This window comes from Salminus brasiliensis, chromosome 1 (genome assembly GCF_030463535.1).
Source record: "Salminus brasiliensis chromosome 1, fSalBra1.hap2, whole genome shotgun sequence".
In the NCBI taxonomy this organism is placed as follows: Eukaryota; Metazoa; Chordata; class Actinopteri; order Characiformes; family Bryconidae; genus Salminus; species Salminus brasiliensis.
The window spans coordinates 40,055,326-40,081,083 of record NC_132878.1 but is presented as its reverse complement, the minus strand read 5'-3'; the positions used below and the strand labels follow the sequence as shown (position 1 = coordinate 40,081,083).

The following is a 25,758-nucleotide window of genomic DNA, read 5'->3' as shown; positions in this document are numbered from 1 at the left end:
TCTGTGACTTCAAGAGTTTACGAGGTTTATATGTGTATATTTAATAAAATTAAACTGACTCACACTTACCACAAGCGAATAGGCTTATCAGGCTTGTGCTTATAAAATAATAAGATACAGATGAAGGACTCCTATCATTTCCTATCATTGAATACAAAACAAACCTGTGTGTCAGTGACGGAGAGAGAGGGGATTCATCTTTCCTAAACTATAAAATAAGGTGTGACAGCACCCCGTCAGTCACAGTGAGTACTGAGGCTTTCGTGTCTCCTGAGAACACCTGAACCTGACCTCATGTGCCTGCTGTCGGCCCGATGACACACCAGTACAGCATCAAAACAAAACAAAGCCATGATCGCACCTTAGGTGACAGCTTGAGGAGAAAGTCACAGTGGAGAGATAATTGAATAAATTCACATTATTCTCATTACGTAAATAAGCTTGCCTCGCAGCTAGACTACAGAAGTATTTGTACCTTTCATGCTTGTTGTGATATTGTTATTTGTCTCTGCAGACTTGTTATGCAACATGCTTTTGGGTGTGAATCAGACCCTGGCAACAAAACGGGGGGGTGGTCAAAAGATAACATACTCACTACATATCCAAATGTTTGTGGACATCCCTTTATTAAGCTTCTTTAATTTGCACCCATTGCTGACACAGATGTGCAAATGTACTTACATGGCTTGTCTAGTCCGTATAGAGAAGTACAGCAATAGAACAGCACTTTCTGGAACAACATATCCTAATATCTTTCTTTCTAGTAGAAAGCTTTTCCTGAACAGTAGAGACAGTTACTCCAATAAACTCTTTTTAATACGCTCAGTTTTAAAAGAAATGGCGAATAAGCAGGTGTCCAAATACTTTTGTCCATATAGGGTCTAAATCGCAATGTGTTTATATCATCGAGAAGCAAAAAAAACTCTAAACCTTTACTAGAAGTCAATGTAAAATTAAAATTCCAAGTCATTGTAAAGCTATGTGCGAATTTCTATTGGTCCATTCATACATACTTATATACAAAGTGTACAGAACAGCTACAGGGTTCAAATGATGAAGAAAACTTTAGGCTTTAAGTTCAAATGTTTACTGAAAGAATTGATGAAGTAATTCTATTGTGCATTTGTATTCTTGCTTAATATGGGAGATGACAACACTAAAGACTTCAAATTTCCAGCTTTGGTAGATAAGTTTTTCTACATATCAAAATAATTGCATACACCACATTATTTAAGGAGAATGGTAGATTAAATGACACTGTAGAGTTTTTTTCCCCTCATCATTAAAAGGTTTAATGACACTCCACTCAGTACCCTTATTGTTTTAAAATCGGCTGTGGTGCCACATACATTAAAACCCTATTCTGCCCTGATATTTTAAGAACGCTCTTGTCACGTCAAGGGCAGTTAACCAAAGTGGGACCAGATATTGGTCCATTACTGCTGGCTAGACTTGTGTGTGTGTGTGTGTTGGGTAGAGTTATATAACCAGGCCTCTCACCACTCGAGGTTGCCTTGGTGTCGCATTGGTTTGGACAGGCCATTTATTGACTCCTTGGACAAAAGCAAAGCACTTTCCATTGGGTAGAGACAAAGTGACATTGGCCATTGTCAGCACGATGACAGCTGGAAAGATAAATACCATCATGAGGACAGTGTGGTGTCCTAGCCACGTGGCCCACAATGGTCACTGTTAACCTTCCCGTCCATCCTGCACATTCATTCTTTCCACTTTGAACATATTTATTAATTAACAATTTCACTGATTGTTTAATTATTATGTTGTAAAATGGGAAAACAGTAACAAATTGACTTCTCAGTCTTTTGAAGTTTCCAAGCCACATTATTGAAAAAGATCAGAGCTATAGTAAGATAGAAAAAGGCCAGAAAATCAATGACATAGTAACGATAAAATATAGTTATATTACCCACCTCTGCGTGAGACACTTAATTTTCGACATAGTTTATTAATGTTGCACCTGTTTATTACACCTCTACCACAGTGGCGTGGAATGGCGCACAAAAAAAGAAAAGAGTTGAACTGTATCTGGCTTATCTAGCTTAATTGTGATCCACTGAATTGGATTTCCCTGAGATTAAAGCAGCATTATGTGAGAATTTGTATTTCTTGCTCCTGGGCTTGCGCTAGAGTCAGGCAGTGTAAGTTTCCTTTTGAGCCACCCCTCAAGAAGCACACGCTCACATGCATTTCTGGAATTTTAAGAAACACAGAACCAACGCGTGAAAGAAGCATGTGGGCTGACGTGGTTGATTTAATATTACAGGATTTTAGGCTATGCAGCATTACACAGTTGTCATGAGCATTTTCCAGATTGTGCTACATGATGTTGCTTTAACATTCTGCAGATTGCCCAGTACCTACTGCCAGTTCACCAAAAAATAAATAAATAAATAAATTGAAAAATATTTGATCTGTTATCAGTACTGTAACAGCCTTACTTGGCACTAGTGCTCTTTTACGTTGCTGGATTTCATTTGTGACAGACCACAAGGGTTACATGGTGGTGTGAAGTGTACTGCAACCCATATATGTGAATGTGATTGCACAAACCATAAGGGGAAATTAAATCCAACCACAAATATCTGACAAAATAGACTCTAAACTTAGGTCTCACTTGCTCTTTAAATGTTTGGCATTTTGGCATGTAATCAATGACGTCATGTGAGTGTTCTGATGAAGTATGAATGAATAATTGCATGCCGTATGCCTCATTTCCATTTCTCTCTCTCTCTCTCTCTCTCTCTCTCTCAGTGCTGCAGCACTGAGTCACTCAGAGCACTCAAAAAAAGAATGTCTACCTGCCTTAGCTTCAAATCAGTGAATCCACATAACCCTCTCTGCCCCACTGCAAAAATCCAACATAAGCAAGAGGAACTATACAGAGAAAGGCTTGTGACAAATTCCATTTACATTTTCTTTGTAGTCTTTCTTTGATGCGCAGTGTATACATAAGCAATAGACCCAATGTCTATAAATAGAATCAAGGCAATGAAGAAGAACTGCACAGCTCAGCCTGATGTGTACATGAGAGGAAAAAAAAGAGTGAATTGGAATTGGTGAGTGAAGCAGTGATGTCATCATGTTGGAAAACGGGGGCGGGGCTGCTTACACGCCACTCGCTGCCTGCCTCCACTCTCAGAGCTCAGCACAGTGACACACATACACACACTCTGATAGCCTTAAACAGGCCCCTTAGAGAAAGCGACCACAACAGCGAACTGCAGTCTAACACACAGACGCGCGTGGTCGGGGAACCCACACGAGCCAGCATGCCTTCCAAAAGCATGGACTGCGATATCTCCACTCTCATCGCCTGCATGGTGGATGTCGAGGTCTTCACCAGTCAGGAGGTTAAGGTAGGACAGGTTCCCCTGGAGACAGTTGACTGGCATTCTTGTCTTGAGCTAATTCCTTTAGATTTGCAGCTTCCTGGAAGTGTTTAAAGCCTTAATCATCTTGGAACATAGTCTCAGAGAGAACTGCCAAAGGGCTTTGTTCACTGGCTTCTTTTGGAAACTAAAGAATGACATAAATAGCAAGTCCTTCATTTTGAAGCTGGGATTTTAGAATGCCTTGCAGTAAATGTCCATGATGCACATTTTGAAGCAAAGTCTGTGTTGTCTCTTGTCGTTCTCTGTTAGTGCACGCAATAGAGCTCAGCCAGACACATTGGTAAATCAAATTTAACCATGTCAGACATTTTGTAGAATGTTGCTTTGGAAGCTCACATGAACTTGTTTGAAATCTCAGTGCAATGATCTATATGATCTGGTCTATATTTAGCAGTTAAAGTGATACTTATTTCATTATTGTTTTTACTGTATTGTATTTTGTTAGGGCTGTGCAATATGTTTATTTGTTGTTATTATGGTTTTGGCATTTGCAGATTTTTCTATGAATCACAAAGCAAAACATTTCAGTCTAAATAATAATGGCTAACCGTCAACCATGTAGCATTATTAATTGATGAATGCCTTTGTAAATTACTGTAAGGCACATTCCAGTTGCGATTTGAAGCACCATAATCACAGTACTACTATTTGTCTGATGTGTGGCCTCGGTATCTGTGATTACCAGAATCTTTGTCATTTTCCCTTTGTAGCAGTTTTGTGTGTGTAGCAGGAGAAAGTTGTAGTGTTTCTGGCGGCAGGTTTGAGTGGTAGACGCAGCACTGCATCCCAGACTCCCCTTACCCACCCCCCACCCGCTGGGTGCTGTGCTCTGACTCATTCTGTTGTTGTGAACACTCTCTCATTCACATTATGCTCCATTCATAAAAACACACGCACACACACACACACACACACACACACACACACACACACACACACACACACAATGCGTCATTTCTCCTCCCCTATTTGACACAGTCTTCCTCCCAGAGCAGGAACTGCCTGGTCTGCTCGTATCTTCCATGGCACATGCCCTGTTGCACATTTGTCATCATTCATTCTGCATCACTAGTTAAACAAAAAATTCCTGGTTTCTTCTGGTTCATTCTGTCTTTTGAAGGCTGCATGGATATTTTTTAACCTTGCTTTTTGCGTCGTTTCTTGTGGCTGGGAATGAGCAACAAGAAGGCCTTATGGTTACTGCTCCTGGGTTAGAATGGTAACTCTGCACGATTGTGTATGTTCATCTAAAACTATGCTTAGCTTGGGGTTACTGTGAAATAATGTTTGGTGCTATACCGGTAGGCAATCCAATTCGTAACCAACAATAAAGCTGTTTATTTCAGAGGATTCACTGGTGCTTGTTTGCAAGTCTTTATAAAGACTTGGCAGTAACTCCTTCCCCTTATTCTAGTACAGCTGAAGTGTCACATTGGAACTCAATACACAATTGTGTTTAAAATATTATAAACATGAACCTTAAAATGAAACATTTTCCTCAATTTCCTTAATTTTTAATGATGCTGTCTGGTGGACTTTTATCACTTGTTTGGTATCTCTTTGTGAACTGATCTTAGAATATATCTGAGCAAGAAGCTGGAGGCTCTCTCTCAGCCTCCATGTTGTGTCCTGGCAGCACAGAGGCCGAGATGAGAATGTTAATGGAATCTGGATCTGCTTGCAGAGGATCAAACAACATGCTGAATGCAAAGCAGACTAGCGAGTATGGAAGGAATGTCAGTGGCTAGACATGTTCCAAATTTCCTGCAACAAATGTTTTGGCCAGCTCAGTACAGCTAATTCAGCTCAATTCATGAGAACACAATGTTACTATTGTATTGGATCACTGTATTGATGGTTACAGTTAAGATTTAAGATGTGACTGGGCAGTAGTAGCTCAGTAGTTAGGGCCCAGGCTTATTGGTCACAGGTTCAATACAGATATGTGAAGAAAAGAATTTCTTTTTACTGCCGCAGGGTATAAATGATAATAAAGAAACCTAAAATGTTGTAATGGCACGGTGGCATCTGCTGGATAAGGAAATGACTCAGCGCTTGCTATGTCTAAGGCGTTTGTACCTTTATGGCACTTGGTTAACGCTCTTAGCAACATGTGACTCTTGTTGCACAGGTAAGATGAGTGTAAGTAGGTAGGAGTCTTGCCCAAGGATGTATTGGTGTAGCATGTGCTTGCCAGGAATCGAACATTGGTCTACCATGGGGGATATGGTGTTGTTACTCAATACTACACACCAACTGTACAACTGTACTGTGTCCTACAGTATGATGCGCCTATTCTGTATGTCATCAGGATTTTGAAGATCAAGATCATGCCTTATGTATCATCATATACCTATGTCAGACATACATAGTGAAATGTCTGAAGAACATATTAGGCCCTTTTAAACACCTACCCCATAGCCTACTCTTGCAAGCCACTTATGTTTTAAAATGGAAACATGCAGTGATTCTTGACCTGTCTCTCTTGCTCCCTCTCTTTTCCCTCATCTTGTGTTTCCAGGCAAACGTCTCGTTGTTTGAGAGGGACTGGGCTGCAGTTCAGGTCGGCCATAATGCTGAGTAATGGCAGGAAGAGCAGCAGGTCTTCTTAGCTTTCCACATTTATTCTCTCTACACTGGGAACACTGCAAGTCAGAAGGTCACTCTTGTTTGCTCGAGAACCCATGGAGGCGACCTGTTTCCTTTAATAACAGTCAGAAGATCTTTGAGGCCAGAAAGCCTAGAGTCCATTTCCTGTCATATTAGTGTTCTTTTGCTGTACTGTAGCCTCGCAAATGACAGATAGTCCTAAATTCACATCTCTTTTTGTAGACAGGCTTGGTAGTTATGTGGTTTGGGATGCCTAATATAAACCTTGAATTTTAGTTAATAAGCCCTACAGTTCTTTAGACATTCATCTGAGTTCTTTTGTGACCTCCTGGATAAGTTCCAAATGTTTCCTTGGTGAAATTTTGGTAGGTCTTGGGAAGATCCACTTTGGCCAATGACTTTGTTTTGGTCAATGAATCTGAATCTGAGTCTCTTTAGAACTTATCATCATGTGCTCCTTTCTGAGCATGTTTCCCATTGACAGACAGTGATGTTTAGATTCTACAGGTATGATAGTAATAATGCCTAAGTGTGACTAGTGAAATTAAACCCAACAGTCAATTGAAATTGGTTAATTGGTTGATTCAATAGCTGATGTAGCAATCACCTTCTCAGATGGATGATATAGGTTTTAAATAATATCTTTAGTAAATGGAATGATCATTTAAAAGGGTTTATCGATTTGTCTTGATCCTTACATTAAAATTGATTTAATGTTCTGAAACAATCAAATAAACATGCAAAAATAGAAGACAATTTTGAAGTAGACAAATCCTTTTTCACAGCACTGTGTGTGAGATGAATTTGCATTACATTCCATTTTTGTATTTATTTAGTTAATTTTCATGAGAATCATCAGTGTTTCCTATAGGCCTGAAAAGTCTATCCAGGGTCACTGGATAGCTGGAGTGGATAGCTGCAGCCATTATAGCATTTGTTTGTTCAGCTGGCATTTGAATAAAGCATTGAATGTTTAAATTTTCATGTTTTTGTTTTTAGATATGAAAACTTAAACTTGGAAAAAGCAATGGATTTGGTTGTGGAAGTGGCCACAGGGAATTGAAACTGGATATTGTTAACATTGGATGAAGTATACTTTGGCTAGGAGTCAATATACTTGAGAAGAAGGGACACCCATTTCACCTTGGATATGTAACATGCTTTTCATTCTCAGGCGACAGTCTTTCTGCTATTTCTCTTTTCTGTTTCCACAGCCTTGCTATTTTTTTAACTTGGAGAATGTAAGATATGACATTGCTGATAATCTCTCATCTGAAGATGCAGCTGGGAGATTATCAGCAACTGGCTTAATCCTGCTGTTTTCTACTTCCTGTCTTGAGAGAAACATCTGGATGTTATATGAGAGGCCTACCACTTTAGAGTTATTTTAAGCCAGCTGCACCACTGCAAAGCCTGACATGAATAAGGGTAGCTTGAAAGGCTCTGGCCTGGATCCTTTTAAATGAATGGTGTGTTTCTCTAAAAAGAAATTTATAAAAGAGCACCTCCGTCTTCCCGTGCAGAGAGAATCTGGTTTCAATTAAAACACAGGGGACTGTTAAGTTTGACATTCATCACAGGATTAATGTTAAGGTAAAGCTTAGTTTGCTGTTGCGTCTCTTCCACCCCCAGTTAGGAGTGTTTTCATGCCAGTAGATGAACAGAAAACAGGAGAGCCTGGCTGGGGGACAGCTGTCATTACTTAAATACCCACATGCATGCCACACCACCCTCAAAGAAAAAACATGTACACCGTAGACCAGTTTTTATTACCACTTAAAACAAATGTGTGCATAGAAAGATAGCGATTATTGGCTAGTTTCAAGCAAGTAGATTGTACTTCTAGTAATAGTAATTCCTCATCAATGTCTAGCAAGTCTAGCTGTACAACTTAAAATTATATTCCTTGTTAGTTGCCTTAAACCTAGGCTTTTCATTTTGTCTGTGTTGATTGCGTCATGTAATTGCTGTGTTTTCTTGCTGTGTTACTGCACACATGTTCATGTGAAATGGATGAGATGACCATCACTAGTGTCATGGACACTATTTTTACCACCAGTGTTATCCCAGTGGACTTTGCATGTGGCTTGCTGAACTATGCTACATGAGCATGCCTCTGCAGCAATTTCACGCTTTACTGAATTGTGTTCATAAGAACTAGACATCAGCAGGGTTGTTTATAAACTCTGTTTGCTTGGTTCAAACTTCAGTGTTTGTTTACAATGGAATTAGGAAACAATGTCTATTAGACTGTTACCTAAGGGTTTTGCTAAATGAAGACATAAATACAGGTACAGTAATGAAAGCAAAAACATTTTTAAAAAATGAAGGATATGCGGGCTGTTTCTACGAGAGGTTGCACTCTAAGCATTCTTTGTGGAGAAATAGTTATTTTATTAGGTGTGCATATTAATACCGTATTGATATTGGCAGGTATTTGCTTTAAAAAATGTATTGCCATTGGACAGAAGTACTCGATAATTGATGACATTTTTGTGGTATTAATATTTTATTGTTTTCATGATGATGTACTACTGTACTAATATCGGCTTTGTATCTTTTAAAATATATTTGTATAGCACTTTCTTAGACATAATGTCGTAAAGCAGCTTTATAGGAAACCAGGAATAAGAAAAAAGTAATAAAAAACATAACCCCCCCCCCCATAGCTGGAAGAGGTTTTCCACTACATTTTAGAACCTTACTGTGAGTATTTAGGTGGGTTAGGTACTAGTGTAAATTCTTAGTTCTGAATTATACACACTACTTAAACTCAGTAACCTGAACTCTAAGCTCTAAGATTAGAGAAGAATATAGGAATATATAAGAATATAGTCAAGTCAAATTTATTTGTATAGCGCTTTTTACAACTGTTGTCGCCACAAAGCAGCTTTACATAATTAGTACTTAATAAAGGACAGAGACAGAGAAGAAAGAAGAAATAACATGAAGGATCAAAGACCCCCGTGAGCAAGCCAACGGCGACAGTGGCAAGGAAAAACTCCCTCAGAGCTGGAGGAAAACACAGTGTTCTAAAACCCAGTGCTAAGAGACTTTATACCTATTTTAACCCAAACTTTAACTCAAAGTTTTGTAAAGGTTCCTCTAAAGCATCCGGTTCTATTGGCAGTGCTTTTCTATGCAGCTGAATTTCTTGACAAGATAAGGTGTCCCCAAACCTTTGAACATATAGGATAAGTGAAAAAATATCAGCCATCTACATTGGTCCCCAACTCCCATATTGCTGCATCCCTATGTAGTCTACTAAGATTGCTTTCTAAAAGGGCCATTTCTGGACAGAAAATGAAGTACATGAATGTACATGTTTATATACATATTTTTATATATATACACATAGTTAATGGATCTGCATATTAAACTTATTATTAACTTGTTATTAACAGAACAGTAATTTACAGTACAGTACTACATTAATCATCCTGTATATCAGTTTAATTAGGCCAGTAAACAGGAAAAGACTGTAATGTGTTTTCTATTTAACTCTCCTTAACAGGAAGATAAATGACCCTAGAGACAGAAGCATTTGGAATGTAAAGTAAAAACAAACACTACCCAAAGCCTGTTACATATGACAAATTTAAATGTGCAACACAAAAAAATATTTATGAAATACATTATACTCTAATGGCTGACACTGAAGCAGGAATATTCATAACTCCAGTGTTTTTTTGGAAAGAGGCATTTTTGGAGAGAACTGTATCATGTCTGAAACGTGCCAGCTATTAGTGTTAAAAATGCTAAACCTCCCTTTAGAGGCACACATGCACACATTATCCTCAAACATTTGCCCTTGAATGGCCTGACACAACAATTTGAATATTTTAGCATCAGCTAGTAAGTTCCAATTTTTGATACACAGTTCAAAACTTTATGGTAATGGCACTATGCCGTGCACAATGTGCTCAGTGCTTTTACTTCTTTTTTTGCCAATTAAATAGATATGTTAATGAAGTATTTTGTAATAATGACCAAAGCTAAGTGTCTGGGTGTATGGACTGAAAGTCTTAGAATCAGAGCCATGAATTCTATTAAGAGAATCAAAAGTACTGTTTGGTGAAAATCTGCAACAAATAAAATGCATATAACATTTTGGTAAATATTAACATGGTTTGCTCTAAATTGTTATAAACTGTTATAAATCATGATAGAGCAGCAGTGTCTCTAAGTGTCTCTTAGTCTGTATCTGACAAAACATACTCAATATTAAGTTCTGTAAATAATGTGCTCCATCCAGCTGATGTCAAAGTACATTTATCTACCTTCAGAAAGAGGGTAGACATTGGGGGTCTTACGAGAACCGATACTTCGGTGCCAAGTCCATACTAGGCATCTGTAACGTGTTGCTGTAACGGGCAGTTGAAGCAACAGTTGAATCCAAAAGTCATATATGGTGAAACGTTTACTTTGTGGATGATCATGGACAAAGGCTGTACACAAATGTGTCACAGAGAATTCGCAATGAAAGCAAGAAACACCTTGGATTTATCTAAGCACCTTAAAGACAGAGAGAAATTGTTGTGAAATTTCAGGATCCATGTTCCAAAGCACCCTTTAAAGAAACATTTCTCAGTAATTGCAAGCCAGTGAAAGGCCTGTATCATTTTATCATATCTCATGAACATGTGTGGAAGTGTATAATGTTACAAAACAAAGATAAAAGGTCCTTTCATGAGCAAAATGTTGCTGGTAAAATTACACAATACCGAAAGCACTGGAATTTAAAAAGCTGGTTGTTAGTAGATATCCGATAAAGCTGCTTTTAGTCATCTCTGGCTTACACAGGAAATGAATGACATTTGTCTGATCAGTTCTAACAAACCAAACAGAATGTAAGTAGAGTATATACTGTTACAGCTTATAAAACAATGCATAGTCGTCCTTTATGCCAGTGTTTTGGCAATTACACAAATCAAAACAATGATTGTCTCTGCACCAAAAAAGGACAAAGGACAAATTTAATTTTTTTCTGGTTGGTTTTAAAAAAAGGAAAATTGAATTTAAACTTCTTCTGTTTTACCCAAAATGAAATGATCTATGCAAGCTTTGACATTTTATGTTGTCTTTTTTTATGCACTGTTATGCAGGAAATGTTTGAGGCGCTGTTCCTTGCCTATGATGACTGTGTGACATTCCAGCTGTTCAAGAGCTTCCGGCGTGTGCGCATCAACTTTAGCAACCCCAAAGCGGCAGCCAGTGCCAGGATAGAGCTGCATGAAACGCCCTTCAGGGGAAAGAAGCTTAAATTGTACTTTGCCCAGGTAAAGAAGTCGGGGTCTTTTCTTCACTTCTTTTCATCATAATATAATAATGATGTGCTTTGCTTCAATTATCTGAACATCATAAAAGTAGGTAACACTGAATCATTTGAAAGTAAATTGAATTAAGGTTTGAAAACTGTTACAACTGCTTGGCTGGAAACCTTAAAACAGAACGTAATAATGGATAACGGGCTACGTACTTTGGGTCCTGTATGATTTTTGCTGAATATAGCATAGTATTCAAAATATGAGCTACATAAAGAACATATCAGCATCAGAGCATATCACCTGCTTTTTATTTTGCATTTTTTCATTGAAATTATTAGAATCAAGATCAAGTATGATAAGCAACATGATTTATGCATTCATAAATTATCTATTTAACACCTTGAGGCCAATACATGCATATATACTGATATGCTGTATATGTATATGTGTCAGTATGTAAAGTACAGGGCACATTTCAAAGTACTTGCTAAAAAAAATCCTGATACTAAACACTGTCCACTGTGAGGCAGCGGTGACACAGATCTAACTATTGAAATCCATTCCTACAGGTTCAGAACCCAGCATCGGATGGAGACAATCTGCATCTTGCCCCTCCCCAGCCCTCTAAACAGTTCCTAATCTCACCTCCTGGCTCACCGCCCATTGGCTGGCAACAGATTGACGAGGCCACGCCTGTTATTAACTACGACCTACTGTATGCTGTAGCCAAGCTGGGACCAGGTCAGCTTGTCTGTTTTTTGAAGATTTTATTTATTGCTTACATTTAAGCTAAATTAGATTTAATACTGACATTTCCACAAAATAAGAGAATGGAATACAAAGGATAATCCATTAAATACACATTTCTGGTGAAATCGAAATCAAGCATGAGGCTCACAGTCAGTTACATTCTGTTCTGTTCAGGAACATTGCCGCAACATTGCAAGAATAAAAAGAAAAAATGGTCAAAAGACAGGACAGAACATCTAAAACATTTTCCAGTATAGCAGTCTAGTAGCCAGTGTAAAGCGTGTACAAAGTTAGATTTCTGTGGGGACTTGATGAGCATGTCAGAAAATGCTATGATTGGTGAAAGACTATTGTAAAAGTGTAGAATGGCTGGGTCATACTAAAATAGTTAAGGTTGAAGGTGTTTACCCTTATTTTAGCTCATTAATTTATATCCTTCTTTCTCACTTAGTACTTGCTTACCCATCCAGTGTATTCAGTCACCAACACTTAATTAAAGTGCTTGCATCAGGAATTATAATTGAAATCTACTAGAGACCAGTAATCTCAAATACTGGTCAGTAACTTCAAATACTCATAAGTATTTTTAATCTTTGTTTGTCACAGTTGTGTCACAGTAACAAAAGTTAATAAACACCGGGCTCCAATGGTCCAGCGGGCTATGGCACTGTCACTATGACCAGAGGATCACTGGTTCGAATCTCGGTCATGCCACTAGCCATCGGCAGCCGAGGCCCCGAGAGTGCACAATTGGCCTTGTCCTCACCAGGGTGGGTAGTTGGTGCTCTCTCTCTCCCCACATTGCTTAGCTGCGTCTGCGACCCTCCAGGTGCGTTGGTTGCCTGGTGAAGTGGCTTCAGCAGCAGTTAGCAAAATGAGCGTCTTGACTGTGCACACGTCAGAGGGGACGTGTGTTGGTCCACCCTCACTAGTGTTGGGGGACATTGCATGCGATAGGGGAGAAAGTACGTACGGGTTTGGTAATTGGCAGGTTATAAAGGACATGGTTATAGAGAAAATGGGTAAAAATCGGATTACAAAAACAACAAAAAAGCATGTTTAAGCATTACACTGCTGAACCTTTACCTCTGATTTTTGCTGGTTACTAGAATCGTTCTGCTATGACCCTCTTCAACTGGCCTTCAGGCACCATGTTTCCACAATTCAGGTCATCAATTCATCTTCTCAAATTGCCCTCTCCACTGCAATGCAGATGATTGCACCCACCACCCTGCCTGCAATCAATGTTCCCCCGTCCCTTGCTGACCTTCAGCCATTTAGCGCAGTAGCTACTCTGCCTGCCCACTGATGAGGGGTTTAAGATTGCCTTGTGCTAAGGAAGCTGTATTGCAAGGTGGGTACTTCATTAGAGCCCTGTGACAGTCTATGCTTATCTTGAAGTTTGACAGTGCAGACATCCATTGGGGACCATGTACAAATATTGTGTGTGGTTGCTGCTCTGATATGATTGACAGAGAAACATAAAATATGAATGTAAGTCTATATTTACTAAGTTGTCATCTCATTAAAAGGACTGTCAGCTCTGTTGTAAATGTCACTACAAGTATGTAACTGGATAATGTTTTTTGTTAAATTTGGAAAAACATACACCAAACAGCTATAACATTAAAACTACATGTGATTGTCATTATAAAAGCAACCTGTAAATAGGTGGAATATGGGTAATAACAAGGATCTGAACCACTTTGACAAGAGTCAAATGAAGTGATTTGTCCAACAGTAACCATTTCATGCCAATAAATTACACTTTTGCTTTTCCAAACCTGGATTGTACACCCCAAAAAAGGTTAAATATTCAGTTCTGCTGCTTCTGTAACTGCATGAAGTAGAAAAGCCTATAACCATCTCCTTTATAACCTGCCCACAGCACATACAATAGGCAGGCTGGCAGGATTTGGGTTTGTGCTTCTCTAGCCAGTGCTCGGCGATGGTAACATTAGGCTTATGTGGTTGCTCCAAAACGTCTTATTCTGTTGACAAAGATGGAGATTATACAAAATATTTGTGCATTTAAATGGCTTTGTCACCAGTAGGTGCACACACACACACGCACACACACACATAAGCAGGTTGTGCTATTTTATTTTACTATAAAAAGAAAAAAAGTCCAGAAGTAACAATTGCTTGTTTTTCATATTATGATTTTTTTTGTGGTGGGCCACCACTTCTAAATTTGAGGCATAGATAATGCAAGGACTGAATCATGGCCTTGGCAGGGTCCACGTCTCACCACGTCACACCATGCATGATGCATCAGGAGCAGGCAACCTGCCATCATTGTCTCTCCTGCTGTAGTTGATTATTCTCATCTTCCGCAGCTGTTTTAGCAGGGTATGATACTGAGGTCTTATATAAAGCAGAGCAGACAGAGCCTAAGGCTCACCTCTGATTCCTAATAAAAGCATGGACACAGACTGCCACCAGTTTGCAACAGGCTGTGCTGATGCTGTATGCTTTGCATCGGCTGTACGTATTTAATTAGCACTGAACATGCTTCAGTCAGTTATGCTGACTTCTGTTTCATTGTCTGAGTGAAGGCCCCACCAACAAGCACAAGAAAACGTGCTGCAATTATGCATGATTATATTGCCTGACCAGATTAATCTGCTTTGCCTGCCAAAATCGTCTTCCTCCCATCTCTAACAGCTGCTCTGCACACTCTAGCCATCTTGCTTCGTTTTTGCACTTGAGCAGCTGATAGCATGATTATTTGTTGTTTGGCACAGAATGGTAGCATGATGCCCAGCTACCAAGATAGCTCTAGTTCTTTAGACACACACACACACACAAAGAGACATACTTCCGCTTGCTCTTTTTTCAGCAGCCAGAAGCATTTGGGATTAAATTGAACATTTGAATTATGCAGTGGTGTTTGGTATTATGGACATTTAGCCATCAAGCTTCATAGGATCAGATCCTAAATCCCATGACAGCATCCTGCTCAAACATCCCCCTCTCTGTCTGTATGTGTGTACTGAATGCACAAGGAAAATTCACACTATTCCTATTTCCAAGACATTTCTACCAGAGGCAGATTATATCTGCCCAATATCATGAATTGGTAGATGTTACAATTACTGCAGTAAAGGGGGAAGAAACTAAACCCCTAAAACCCCTGATCCCTGATGTTACAAAGAAATATTGACAAACCAGATGTCATGTAACTGTAACTGTAACATGGTAAAAGCCTTTCTTTGTATAGGTTGTAATTATGTAATGTGTATGAGCATGGGCTGGAAATGTCTGAGAGAAGATGTAGTGTAAAGTGTGTCATGATGCAGCCACAGTATGCATGCTCAGGGTACTCAAAATAGAATGAGACAGAAAATTCATTTCGTTTTCTTATTTTCAATGCATGAAAGACAGGTAGATCCCTTCTGTCGCAAGCTTGTTTACGACTCCACTGTTTTTAGTTAGTAGGTGGGGCTAGATGCATTTTGAGCGCATGCTATGTTTGTACATTTTACACTGTGCTTGCACTCATATCTGCATCCGGCCCTGGAGTGTTGTGGTCAAATAGTCTGTTCTATGCATATTTTTTTTCCATTCTTAATATTTAATTGTGACCGGTCTTTCATTAAGGGGTCTTGAATAAAATAAGCTTGCCTGTTTTAGCATATAGAAATGAGCTGCACAGATTTTGTACACAGGTCAGCAAAACAGAAGGCAATGAATACAGGAAGCCTTCTACAGCACTGAAGTCGAACCAACTGTGCTCACTGTTACTGTTATAAAACTCATTTCATTATTGTGTGTGTGTGTGTGTGTGTGTGGTTCTAAAGGGCTGTTTTTAAGAACGTTCAGATGGAGAGTGTCTACACACACATTCTTACATACTCCTGCTGTAAACTCCTTTTAGCTCAGTTTGTTTTTGATAAGAAAACTACAAGGCCATTGTTGGAATGTCATTGTTTTCCTTTTTTTGTAGATGCGTTTTGTCCATATGTAGGAAGTAAAGAGAAGGAGGTGCAGACACATACTGGACTCATTAAAGAAAAATACTTTTTTTGTTCCATGCTCTGTTTACAAGATGGGTTCTCATCCGCTTTGGCTCGAGAAGGCAAAAGCACTTAATGAAATATTTGAGCTGCATAGCTGCTCAAACACAGAATGTGGTCATAAAAAAGTGGAGGGGATAGCCACCTCTGAAGAAAGAGTACACAGAGTACAGTGTCAGAAAAGAGGTGCCAAACAATTACTGTGGTAGCCTGTCTAGTTGCTATGGTGTGTCATGGCGTGTTAGGCCAGACCAAGAGGGATGAACACTCACAGAGATGGATACAAAGCAAGAGGGTTTATTTAACAAAACCAGCTTAAACACAAGGGGTGCAAAACATGAGCAGCAAACAGAGGGCAAAACCATGAACACATCCAGAACGTAACAACAAAATTGGTGAACACAACAAACCTGGGACTGAAAGGAGCCGGGAGCTGAACAGACATTAATGGGCTACACAGGGGAAAAACCAAAGAGGGAACCTGAACCTAAACCAACATGCAGAGCCTGGGCATGGGGACACCTAAAGCTAAACAAGGGGAGAGCCGTGCTGTAATAACTAGAGAGGGGTACCTGGGGAACCAGACGCTAGACCAAACGGCAAGGCCGACCTAACCTGAAATAGCAGCGTGCTGCCGCGAGCGTGGGTCGCCTTGCTTGGGCGTGGGCAACCTGAGAATCCTGAAATGAAGTGAGCGAGCCTCGCTAGTCGCGTAAGTAGCAGGGAGACCCACTCCTGAGTGTGGGTAAAGCACGGGCGCTGACCTGAACACACCGGAACGTGCGAGGAACCTCGGGGCATCCTAGAGGTTCCAGACGGTTCAATTCTCAGCAGACAACTACGGTATTGAGGCTCATTAAGTACCCCCAGTCCCAGGTGTAACACATGAACCAAACACACATGAACACAAATGAAAATGAATCGAATCAAATGAACGTGAATCAACAGAAACAAACAGGAGGTCCTTATTTGGGCCTGTGGGCGGCGGCTTGGGATTGCCCCGGGGAGGAAAACTGTGCAGTTGTATTGATTCTACACTCTGTGTTTGGTTTTTATTTTATTTTTGTATTATTATTATTTTATTATTATATGTTAGGCTACAAAAGGTACCAACGTCCTCCTTCCGTCTAGGAAATTGAACCTAGTGTACCATACAGAGTATACTTATGTTGTTTTTTTTTACCTGAACCAAAATGTACAGTTGTGGTGAGAAGTTTACATATGTGGTCAGATGTTGGATGCTCACCACCCCACCTCATCCCCTTACTCCCCAGCCCATCCTAAAAATACTGGATAGAGCACCATCTCTCATTCCAGTTCCACTGCTTAACAGCTCAATGCTGGGGGGTTTTATACCCCTCTAGCCTATGCCCACCTACGTTCTAGACTCTATTCTATTGGCAGTACTTCTCTACATTGTCTAGACAAACTGTGTGTGTGTGTGCATTTGCACATCTTTGTCAGGAATAGGTGCAACTTAATGTGTGTCTACAAACATTGTACATAGTGTATCTTTTGCTCTACAGCATATGTTTCTTTACTTAAATATACTAGAAAGCTGGAAAATGCAGGCAATATGTTTTGACATTTAATTTCAAATATTATTATTATATACTTAAATTCATAAAAATGATATCCAAGCGCTGAAGTTGTGTAGCCTGCAGTTATCACTACATGTACTCACATACCATATTAGGAGAGTATCTGCTTGGTAGTGGTTTGTGTGTTTTTTTTATGTTGTATAATCAGCAGCAGAGATTATTTTTAGATTTTTGCAATGGAATGTTGTATATTTAATGAATTGTTGGTAGAGAAGCTGGACAGCTGAAGGAAAATGATCTGAAGTGCTTGGCCCCTTCCCGTTCCGAAAGAATGTTCTAAAAATAGAACCAGTGTGTCACTGCCTGCTGAACTGACATTCATCTTCCTCTATCTTTCTTTCTCTCTTTCTCTCTCTCTCTCTGATTCTCTTTTTGTCTGTCTGCCTCTTGCTCTTTAATATATAGATGTTAATTGCTGGGAGGTGTGATTGTGTGTCACTTACTGATACATGCTTAACACTCAATCGTGCACTCACACATTAATGTTTCAAATTCACACACACACACATCAGCTTTTTATAATCCTCACAAATGAATAGGAGGGAATGTAGATGCGCTATGCGTCGCATGTCAATAAGGTCACTTGTGCTAAATGTAGTAATCAAGTAGCTGCGTCAAGCTTCTCTTCCAGCCTAAGCAGAGATATTTATCACATGGTAACAGAGACACATTGCCAGCCAGACATCACTGCAGTTCTTCTGACACAAAGCTTCAGTGATAACTGCATCTCTTGGTATGAGCACCCCTACACCCCTTTCTCTCTCATTGTCTCCCTTGTGTGGTCTCTTTCTGACTCTCTTGGTTTCTCTCTCCTCTGCTTTCTCTTTGTCTCTTTTCATCACCCCCCTTGCTCTTTCTGTTGTTCTCATTCGCTTGCGTTCTCTCCCTTCATCTCACTCATTCATGCTGCTTCTCTGACTGTTTGACCTTTGCCGCTATCGTGCAGCATAGACGTCATCTGTGCGCAAGAAGCCTCACCAGAAGAGGAGGGAGGCAAGAGGGGCTTGAGTGTAGAGAGAGAAGTGGAAAGGTGAAAGAAGAAATATATATTATATATCGAAGTCGGGCAATTTATATATATATATATATACATACACACACACATTGATACTTTTAATAATTACTGCACTCTCAGAATTATTTAACCCTCTGAACAGAATCCTTAATAAGACACACACAAATCAATCTTTATTAGTTGCATCAGGTGTGCTTAAGATTACACACATCAAATACCTGGTCTGTAGACTGTGATGTGATGTTTAATTGTGTATTAGACTTTTTTTGCATGTTAGCAAGCCAATAGCTAGCCAAAAAGCTAGAAAAAGCTAGCAAATGCACTTAATGTTCCTAGAGATACAGCTGTAAGCGTACTGGCAACACTACCTGGACATGACAAAAAGAGGAAGCTATCACCAGCTGCAGATTTCTGTGGAGGCAGGTGGTCAAAACCCCTTAAGTGACTGCAAAAGCAAGATTTGGTGGCAGCATGGAACTTAGGTTTCAGTTTGCATAGAAAGGTGCATACTAAACACTGAAGGTCTCCATATCCGATCTCCAAGACATACACCTCTACTAACCCAAAAGCACATGAAGAATCAGTTTCAAGTTCAAGTTTTCAGATAAATACCACATAAATAATCCACAGAGGTTTTGAGATTCTGTTTTATGGAGAGATAAAGCAAACCTGGCCTTGTTCATTAGTATGAATCAGCAGTATGTCTGGAGGAGGAAGAATGAAGCATACAGTGAAAAGAACACCCTAAAATGAAGCATGGCGCCAGCTCGGTGATGCTCTGGGGCTGCTTTGCTTCCTCTGGCCTTGGAAACCTGCAGCTTGTGTAGGGCAAAATGTATTGGGAAATTGGTGTCTGGCTATGCATCACAATTATAGCAAGTCATAACAGCTAAAAAGGGTACTAAGTACTAAGGTCGAGTGTCTTAAAGGGGTTGAATAATTGCCAAACTGCAGTGGTTCACTCAAAGTATCATTGTGTGTTGAATGTGGAGAAAGCACATGACTGCCAAAAGCTCATTGATGACTTCCCAATTTGCAGGACCAAAAGAATCTGCTGCTAACATCATGGCGCCAAATACTTTCAGAGGTCTTGTTGAGTCTATTCCTTGATGGGTCAGAACTGTTTTGATGACAAGAGGGACCTACACAATCACATATTTTAATTTTATGGCTGATTCTTGTGTAATGAAAAGATTACAGATTTAGATTTTCTAAATAAATGGAGAGAGATTACTTAAGGATATATACTAGCAAAGCAACACACACAATCAAGGAGACCAGAGAGTTACTGGTAATCTTTGCCTCATTTCTCAGCTCATTTCTCTGTTCCTCCCTGCACTTACAACACACACACACACACATTATCCAAGCTCATCACCTAGTTCATCTCAAATATTTACTCTCCTCTTGGCCTGAGGAAAACAAAGAAAGATCTGCAGCGCTGACCTATTAATCTATTTCTTTCTGCTCAGACTGAGCCCCACACACTGAATGCATCAAACCTTTTGATTACCACATAAACCCACTTTTAGGGCACTTTCTAGGGCTTCATGGAGCACAGCCTGTTTTGTTCTGGAAAACTAAGTAGTGTCTAGTTAAAAACGATGTTAAAGTTAGAAAAGGGCATGTGCAGAATGAATAATACAAATAAATCACATAATATTTGAGAAAACAGATCAAGAGTGATCTTTAGTTTCTGCTGTAAAGTAAAAAATTAGATGATCCATAGAAAATAGTTCATCAGAACAGTAATGTGGTTATGGTTAATGTTTATAGTCCAGATCTTGTGTGTATTCTTACCATAAATAGACATCTAACTTGTGTCAATGTCTAGCGGTTTTTCATAAACACATTATACTTATAGACATTTTATATTACATGTTCTAAAAATGAATAGGAAAGTCACATCTGTCCTTATTCTCTCTCTCTATGAATTGATACTCACTTTTAGAGATTTTGAAGATGGAAAAGTGTCAAGCCACAGCTCATCTGCAGTAGATATTTGAACTGCTTCAGTTAATTTTGCTACTCGAAGGCCGGTCAGTGTTGGACTGAAGCAAAGTTCAAGAGATTCACATGACGCTTAGTTGAGATTTTGGGAGCATTCACGTTGTGGACTTTGTAAGCCTCTGATAACTACATTTACCATGAACTCCTTTTTTATTTTTATGTGCATCAGCCTTAACACTCCCTCCTTAACCTTTACCTCCACCTCATCTTCAAAACTTACACAAACTTTATCCTGATGCTGTTAAGAATCAATTGGTCTTCGTTCGATTATTTGGTATAAAAACAACTGTTTATCTATAGAAAATTGACTGGGTGTAGATTAGATTGAAACATGTAGTGATATTGGCTGTATCTTTTAGTAGTATAAACTCTGTTTGTTATTATTAATAGATTTATATTGGCATGATTTGGTTGATTTTCAGATTTATATATATGACACAATGTTATCTGCAACATGTGTGTGCTGTCAGTGTTCCCTTGTGCTATAAACTCTAGTTTTCTCTCTCTATTTTCCATAAGTTCCATAGTTCCCTTTGTAGAATAGGCCATAGATGTGTAGGTGAAAGCTTTGTCCAAACCTTTAGTTGCTTTATGTGAGAAAGGCAGACACTTTGATTGACAAAACGTTTGTAAACCGGTTTGGTCATTAGTTTTTTTGCCCTTTCTTGCACCAAGTGGAAAATTATTGCCTTGTGAGGCCTGTGTTCAGGCAGACATTTTTGCTCTGCATTGTTTGCATTCAGACACCCAGACGCTCTCTCTAACCACAAAGCAATTATAAAAACTGGACTGCAGCACTTAGTCCCTGACTATTGCATATTCCCTTATCTAAAATATCTGCCATACTATCAAATTTTAGTGCTTTAGTGTAAAGAGACATCTACAGTAAAGTTGTGGTATTGCAGGAGACTGCAGTGCAAACCTTCTTTGAATCGTCAATCCTAAGCAAAACTGTAGCCAAATTTGTCACTGAATATCAAACTATTACAACAGGCATTCTGTTCCAGTGTAGACTCTTAAGTGATTACAGCGTTGTTTTTGTGTTGCTTTAATAGGACTTTTTAAAACCTTTAAAGATGACAGTGGATCAGCAACACTATTGTGTGTAATGCTTCCATTATATTCTGTTTACCGATGATATGGAGGACTTGTAACTGGCCTGATTTCAGTTTTGAAACGACACTGGATGAGGAGTCACAAACCTGACATAAAATCAGTCATCAGTCATTGATAATTGAACAAATCTTGAGCTTTATTATTATCTATTAGTATTGTAATCTTTAATTTATATCCTACCATTCAAATGTATAACTAACATTATCATTTTCAAAAATTTTGGTATGCAGTAACTAAGATCTTGCTCTGTCTCTATCTCAGGTGAGAAATTTGAACTGCACGCAGGCACAGAATCCACGCCCAGTGTGGTGGTCCACGTGTGCGACAGCGACACAGAGGAGGAAGAGGAACCAAAGAATTGCCCCAAACCAAAAATAATCCAGACCCGACGCCCAGATCTGCCTGTGTCACACTGACCTTTCCAGCTTGTTGTCCCCTGGCCTCAATAACAGAAAACCCAGAAATTTGTCAGCTCTGGTCCTTGGCCTAACCACCCTACTTAGGAACCCTTTCCACATTTCAGCACAGTATTATGGTCTCAACTATCTTCACACAGTCACTCACGCGGTCACTGAATTTTATAATCCTTTGTCAATTTCATATTCCTTTCCTTCATCTCTCTTAAAAGTACAGTTTCTCTCACATTGACTGTGGTGTCACCTTTTGAGGGCAGCATGCATCCTGCGCCGCCTCTAATTAACAAACAGTGTGCACCACATGCAGGTGTTCGATGTGCCTATTGGCTGCTTGCTGGGAGAGCTGCTCCTTCACTCTTGCTCTTTCTCCACGACCCTGCAGTACTGCAATAAAATAGTGTTCTTCATAAGGGCATGCTAGCCGACGAACTTGGTGGCAAATCAACATTGCATGAGGTAAAACATAACCTGCAAAATGCAGATCATGTACATGGAAGCAGTCCCTTATTTTAAAATTCCTATATGGTGTCTGTTGAACTGTCATGTAATAATAAGTGCAGTCAACCCACACTGACCACTTACATTAGGCCCATGCATGCTCTGCTTGCGTTCTCTTTTGTGCATTTTCCTTTGCTATGTGTTTGTATATCAGTCGAGTTGAGATCTCACTCACATTGTCTATCTTTGCTTGACCATGTTTCTCACAGAAAATGATGCTTTTTTCCAACGGAGGACTGAAACATACATTTTGGAACCACACACCTTTCAGTGGAGAAACTGTGATATGATTTTTCTGTGATTTCTCCTTAACCTTTCTTCTCTGTGCCTGTGTCCCACCAAAATCTCAAATTTAACAGGAAAAAAAGATGGAAAAAAGCCTTGCTGGCTCTCATTACAAATGATATGACGTAAAAAAATATATGCTATATAATTTCAAAAAGTCTGAAGCTGTACAGTTCATTATTACCTATTGAGGTTGTTGTGTTTGTCTGATCGCTGTCTTTTGCTTTCCCTTTTGTCTCCACCAGCAGTTGTTTCACAGAGTCAGACAGAAGAGCAAAACCATATAATGTGACAGGATTAGGTTACTATTTCAAAGTCCCATCACGTCCCACAAATCCTTCAAGTGCTATTACAAAATGGAATGGGGTTGCTGTCAACCTGTTGTTTTCTTATTAAACTATTGTCTTTTTGACCTCATTTATACCTGGTCACCAGTCACTCAAACTACTTCAGAAGGTGGTCTAAGATGCATTTGAGCCACATGTAAACACATCCAAGACACATTCGAGTACCAAAACTCCCTGTACAACCGAAATGCCAGTAATAATTGCCAAGCATTGAGCAAATCTGCATTTTCCATCCTGATTAGCTTTTGGATTTCAGTCTGACTAACCAGAGATGCATTTGACTATCAAGTGTAAGTGCATGCGGTTAAAATCATATCAGAATGCAATCCAGATACTAGTCACATAAATTGACCAGATGTAAAAGGGGTCTCTGCTGTGCCTAACTCATTTGCCGGTCATACAGATATTCACTGCAAATAGACTGGACAGTTAATGAAGATTTGTGCTGTGGGATTCAGGCAAAAGAAAGTATACAAGCTGTGATGCAAATTTACTGCATTTTCCTGGAAAGCTGGTATGCATGTTTTAACCGATCATTAAGGCACATTCAGCTTAGAGTTGACCCCTGAACCCAGAGGGCTGTTAGTTAATTATCATTTACCATGTTAGGGATATTCTCAAACTTTGATGTAATGATGTTTGAATGGGTCTTTTTAACCTATCACACATCAGTACTGTGATGTGGCATTGTTATAATAACTGATTTAAGTTCATGTGTGTGAAATGAACATACTTCCAAAACAAGCTTGAAGAGGTTACTAGGCAAGTGTCAAAGGTTAAGGTGTTAAAGGCTGTAGATTCAGTGTCAGTATTTCATAAATAAATAACTCCCATAAATAACTTCAATTTACTTTCTTACCAAATTCAACACTGCATTACATTAAGAGGAATTAGACAATAAGTAAAGGCTTTGGAATGATTCAAAACTCAATATAAATATATATTATATAGAGAAAGAGAGAGAGAGAGAGAGAAACTGCTCTTTTGGCTAGTCTTCCTTTGACCACTAGGTGGCGACATGGCTTCACTACAGGGTGCTCTTCGTTCTGCTACTGCTTTTCTGTCTGCATTGTGACTCACCAGTGTGTCTCTCAACCATCAGGCTTACATAAAGTCCATCTGACTAGCAATGCATGATGTTGCCTCCCAGACAAAAGGGCCCTTGTAGCTGCATACATTGCAAAACCATAACAGTGAAGCGCATATTACCATTAACTGTATATTTACTGTACATTTCCATTCATATTGAGCATTAGCTTCTTGTGCAAACATGCCAGTTTCATTGGTCTAACAGTCGCGTTTGTGTACCGGACAAAAGCAATATAACCGATGACCTAACCATTAAGATGACGCCCCCTGTTTGATGCATTCTGTCTATCTTGCACCAATACGTTTTTCCCATACCACATTTACAATCTACAAATTTGAGCTCCATGTAAACAAATGCCAGCAGCTTACATTGCTGTACAATACTGAAAATGTATGTGTGATTCCAGCAAATTGTTAATCACCTAACTGCACACTGTATACTTAAAAGGTCTGAACATTGTGTTTTATTTTTTAACATTTCTTTCTAAACGTTATATTATCTTTGTTTATTCAACAGTCCTTTAGTGTTGTCGGAAAAAAACAATATCTGTATTGTGTACTCATGCAAGATTATCAGTGTACTGGTCATTTTCATGTCTGACGTGCCTGCCTACACGAAGAAGACATATCTGTATATATCAATACTATTTTTACTGCATTTTTGTACAAATATTCATGGTAGCAATGTATGAGTAGTAAGAAGTACATGATTCTTTGTTAGTATTAAAAAGGTTTGGTTTTAAAGTCTTGTCTGGTTCTGCAGTTAATAATGCACATTACTTCTGTACCAGTTTCAAGCTTTGTTTATTTTTTTTTAGCTTCTTATATCGACCATTCTTTGTTGGCCTAATCAAATTGGAGTAGAAAGTGTGAAGAAAACCCTCTTTTAAAGTAAGGGAACTGAGACTAAGAATAGGAACATATCCTTTGACACCAGAAATCTAAACCAAATATGAGGATGCAGGGTCTCAAGAGGTTGCCATCTAATGCTGACCAGGTTCAAAAATAAAACAGGTTTAATGTGCTTACAACACCTGGAAGAGCAAAATAAAAAAGAGAAAAGTGGTATCCCATTCAAGGAAAAACTATAAGCGCTCTTGCTTAGCTTCAGAGCAGCAGGAGATCAAATCTCCTTTTACCCATTTAGTTGTGGGTTAAACCAGACTTAAATAAAAGTCTATTTATAGAATGTCAAAATAGCCCATAAATAGACCAATCATTCTTCCTATCAGTCTTTATATCTCACTTTCTTTTTGTCGCTCTAATTTACTCCATTTAGTATCTAAAGCTCTAAAACTCTAAGATAGCTTTAAAAAACAGGT

At 39.1% G+C, this 25,758-nt stretch overlaps 1 protein-coding gene across 3 annotated transcripts in view; it reads left to right on the top strand.

Moving 5' to 3' along the window:
- The window catches only part of rcan2 (regulator of calcineurin 2), a 57,595-nt gene extending 32,434 nt beyond the window's left edge, over nucleotides 1-25,161 (top strand). The window contains exons 1-4 of one of the 3 annotated variants that reach the window (XM_072679588.1): nucleotides 3,174-3,377; nucleotides 11,129-11,302; nucleotides 11,860-12,031; nucleotides 22,063-25,161. In XM_072679588.1, the coding sequence (XP_072535689.1) occupies nucleotides 3,291-3,377; nucleotides 11,129-11,302; nucleotides 11,860-12,031; nucleotides 22,063-22,217 (588 nt within the window). In that variant the 5' untranslated portion in view covers nucleotides 3,174-3,290 and the 3' untranslated portion in view covers nucleotides 22,218-25,161. Of the gene's footprint in view, nucleotides 1-3,173; nucleotides 3,378-7,379; nucleotides 7,617-11,128; nucleotides 11,303-11,859; nucleotides 12,032-22,062 lie in introns of those variants that run through there. The other 2 variants (XM_072679595.1, XM_072679579.1) reach the window with 2 other exon arrangements.
- Nucleotides 25,162-25,758: the final 597 nt, after the last annotated feature.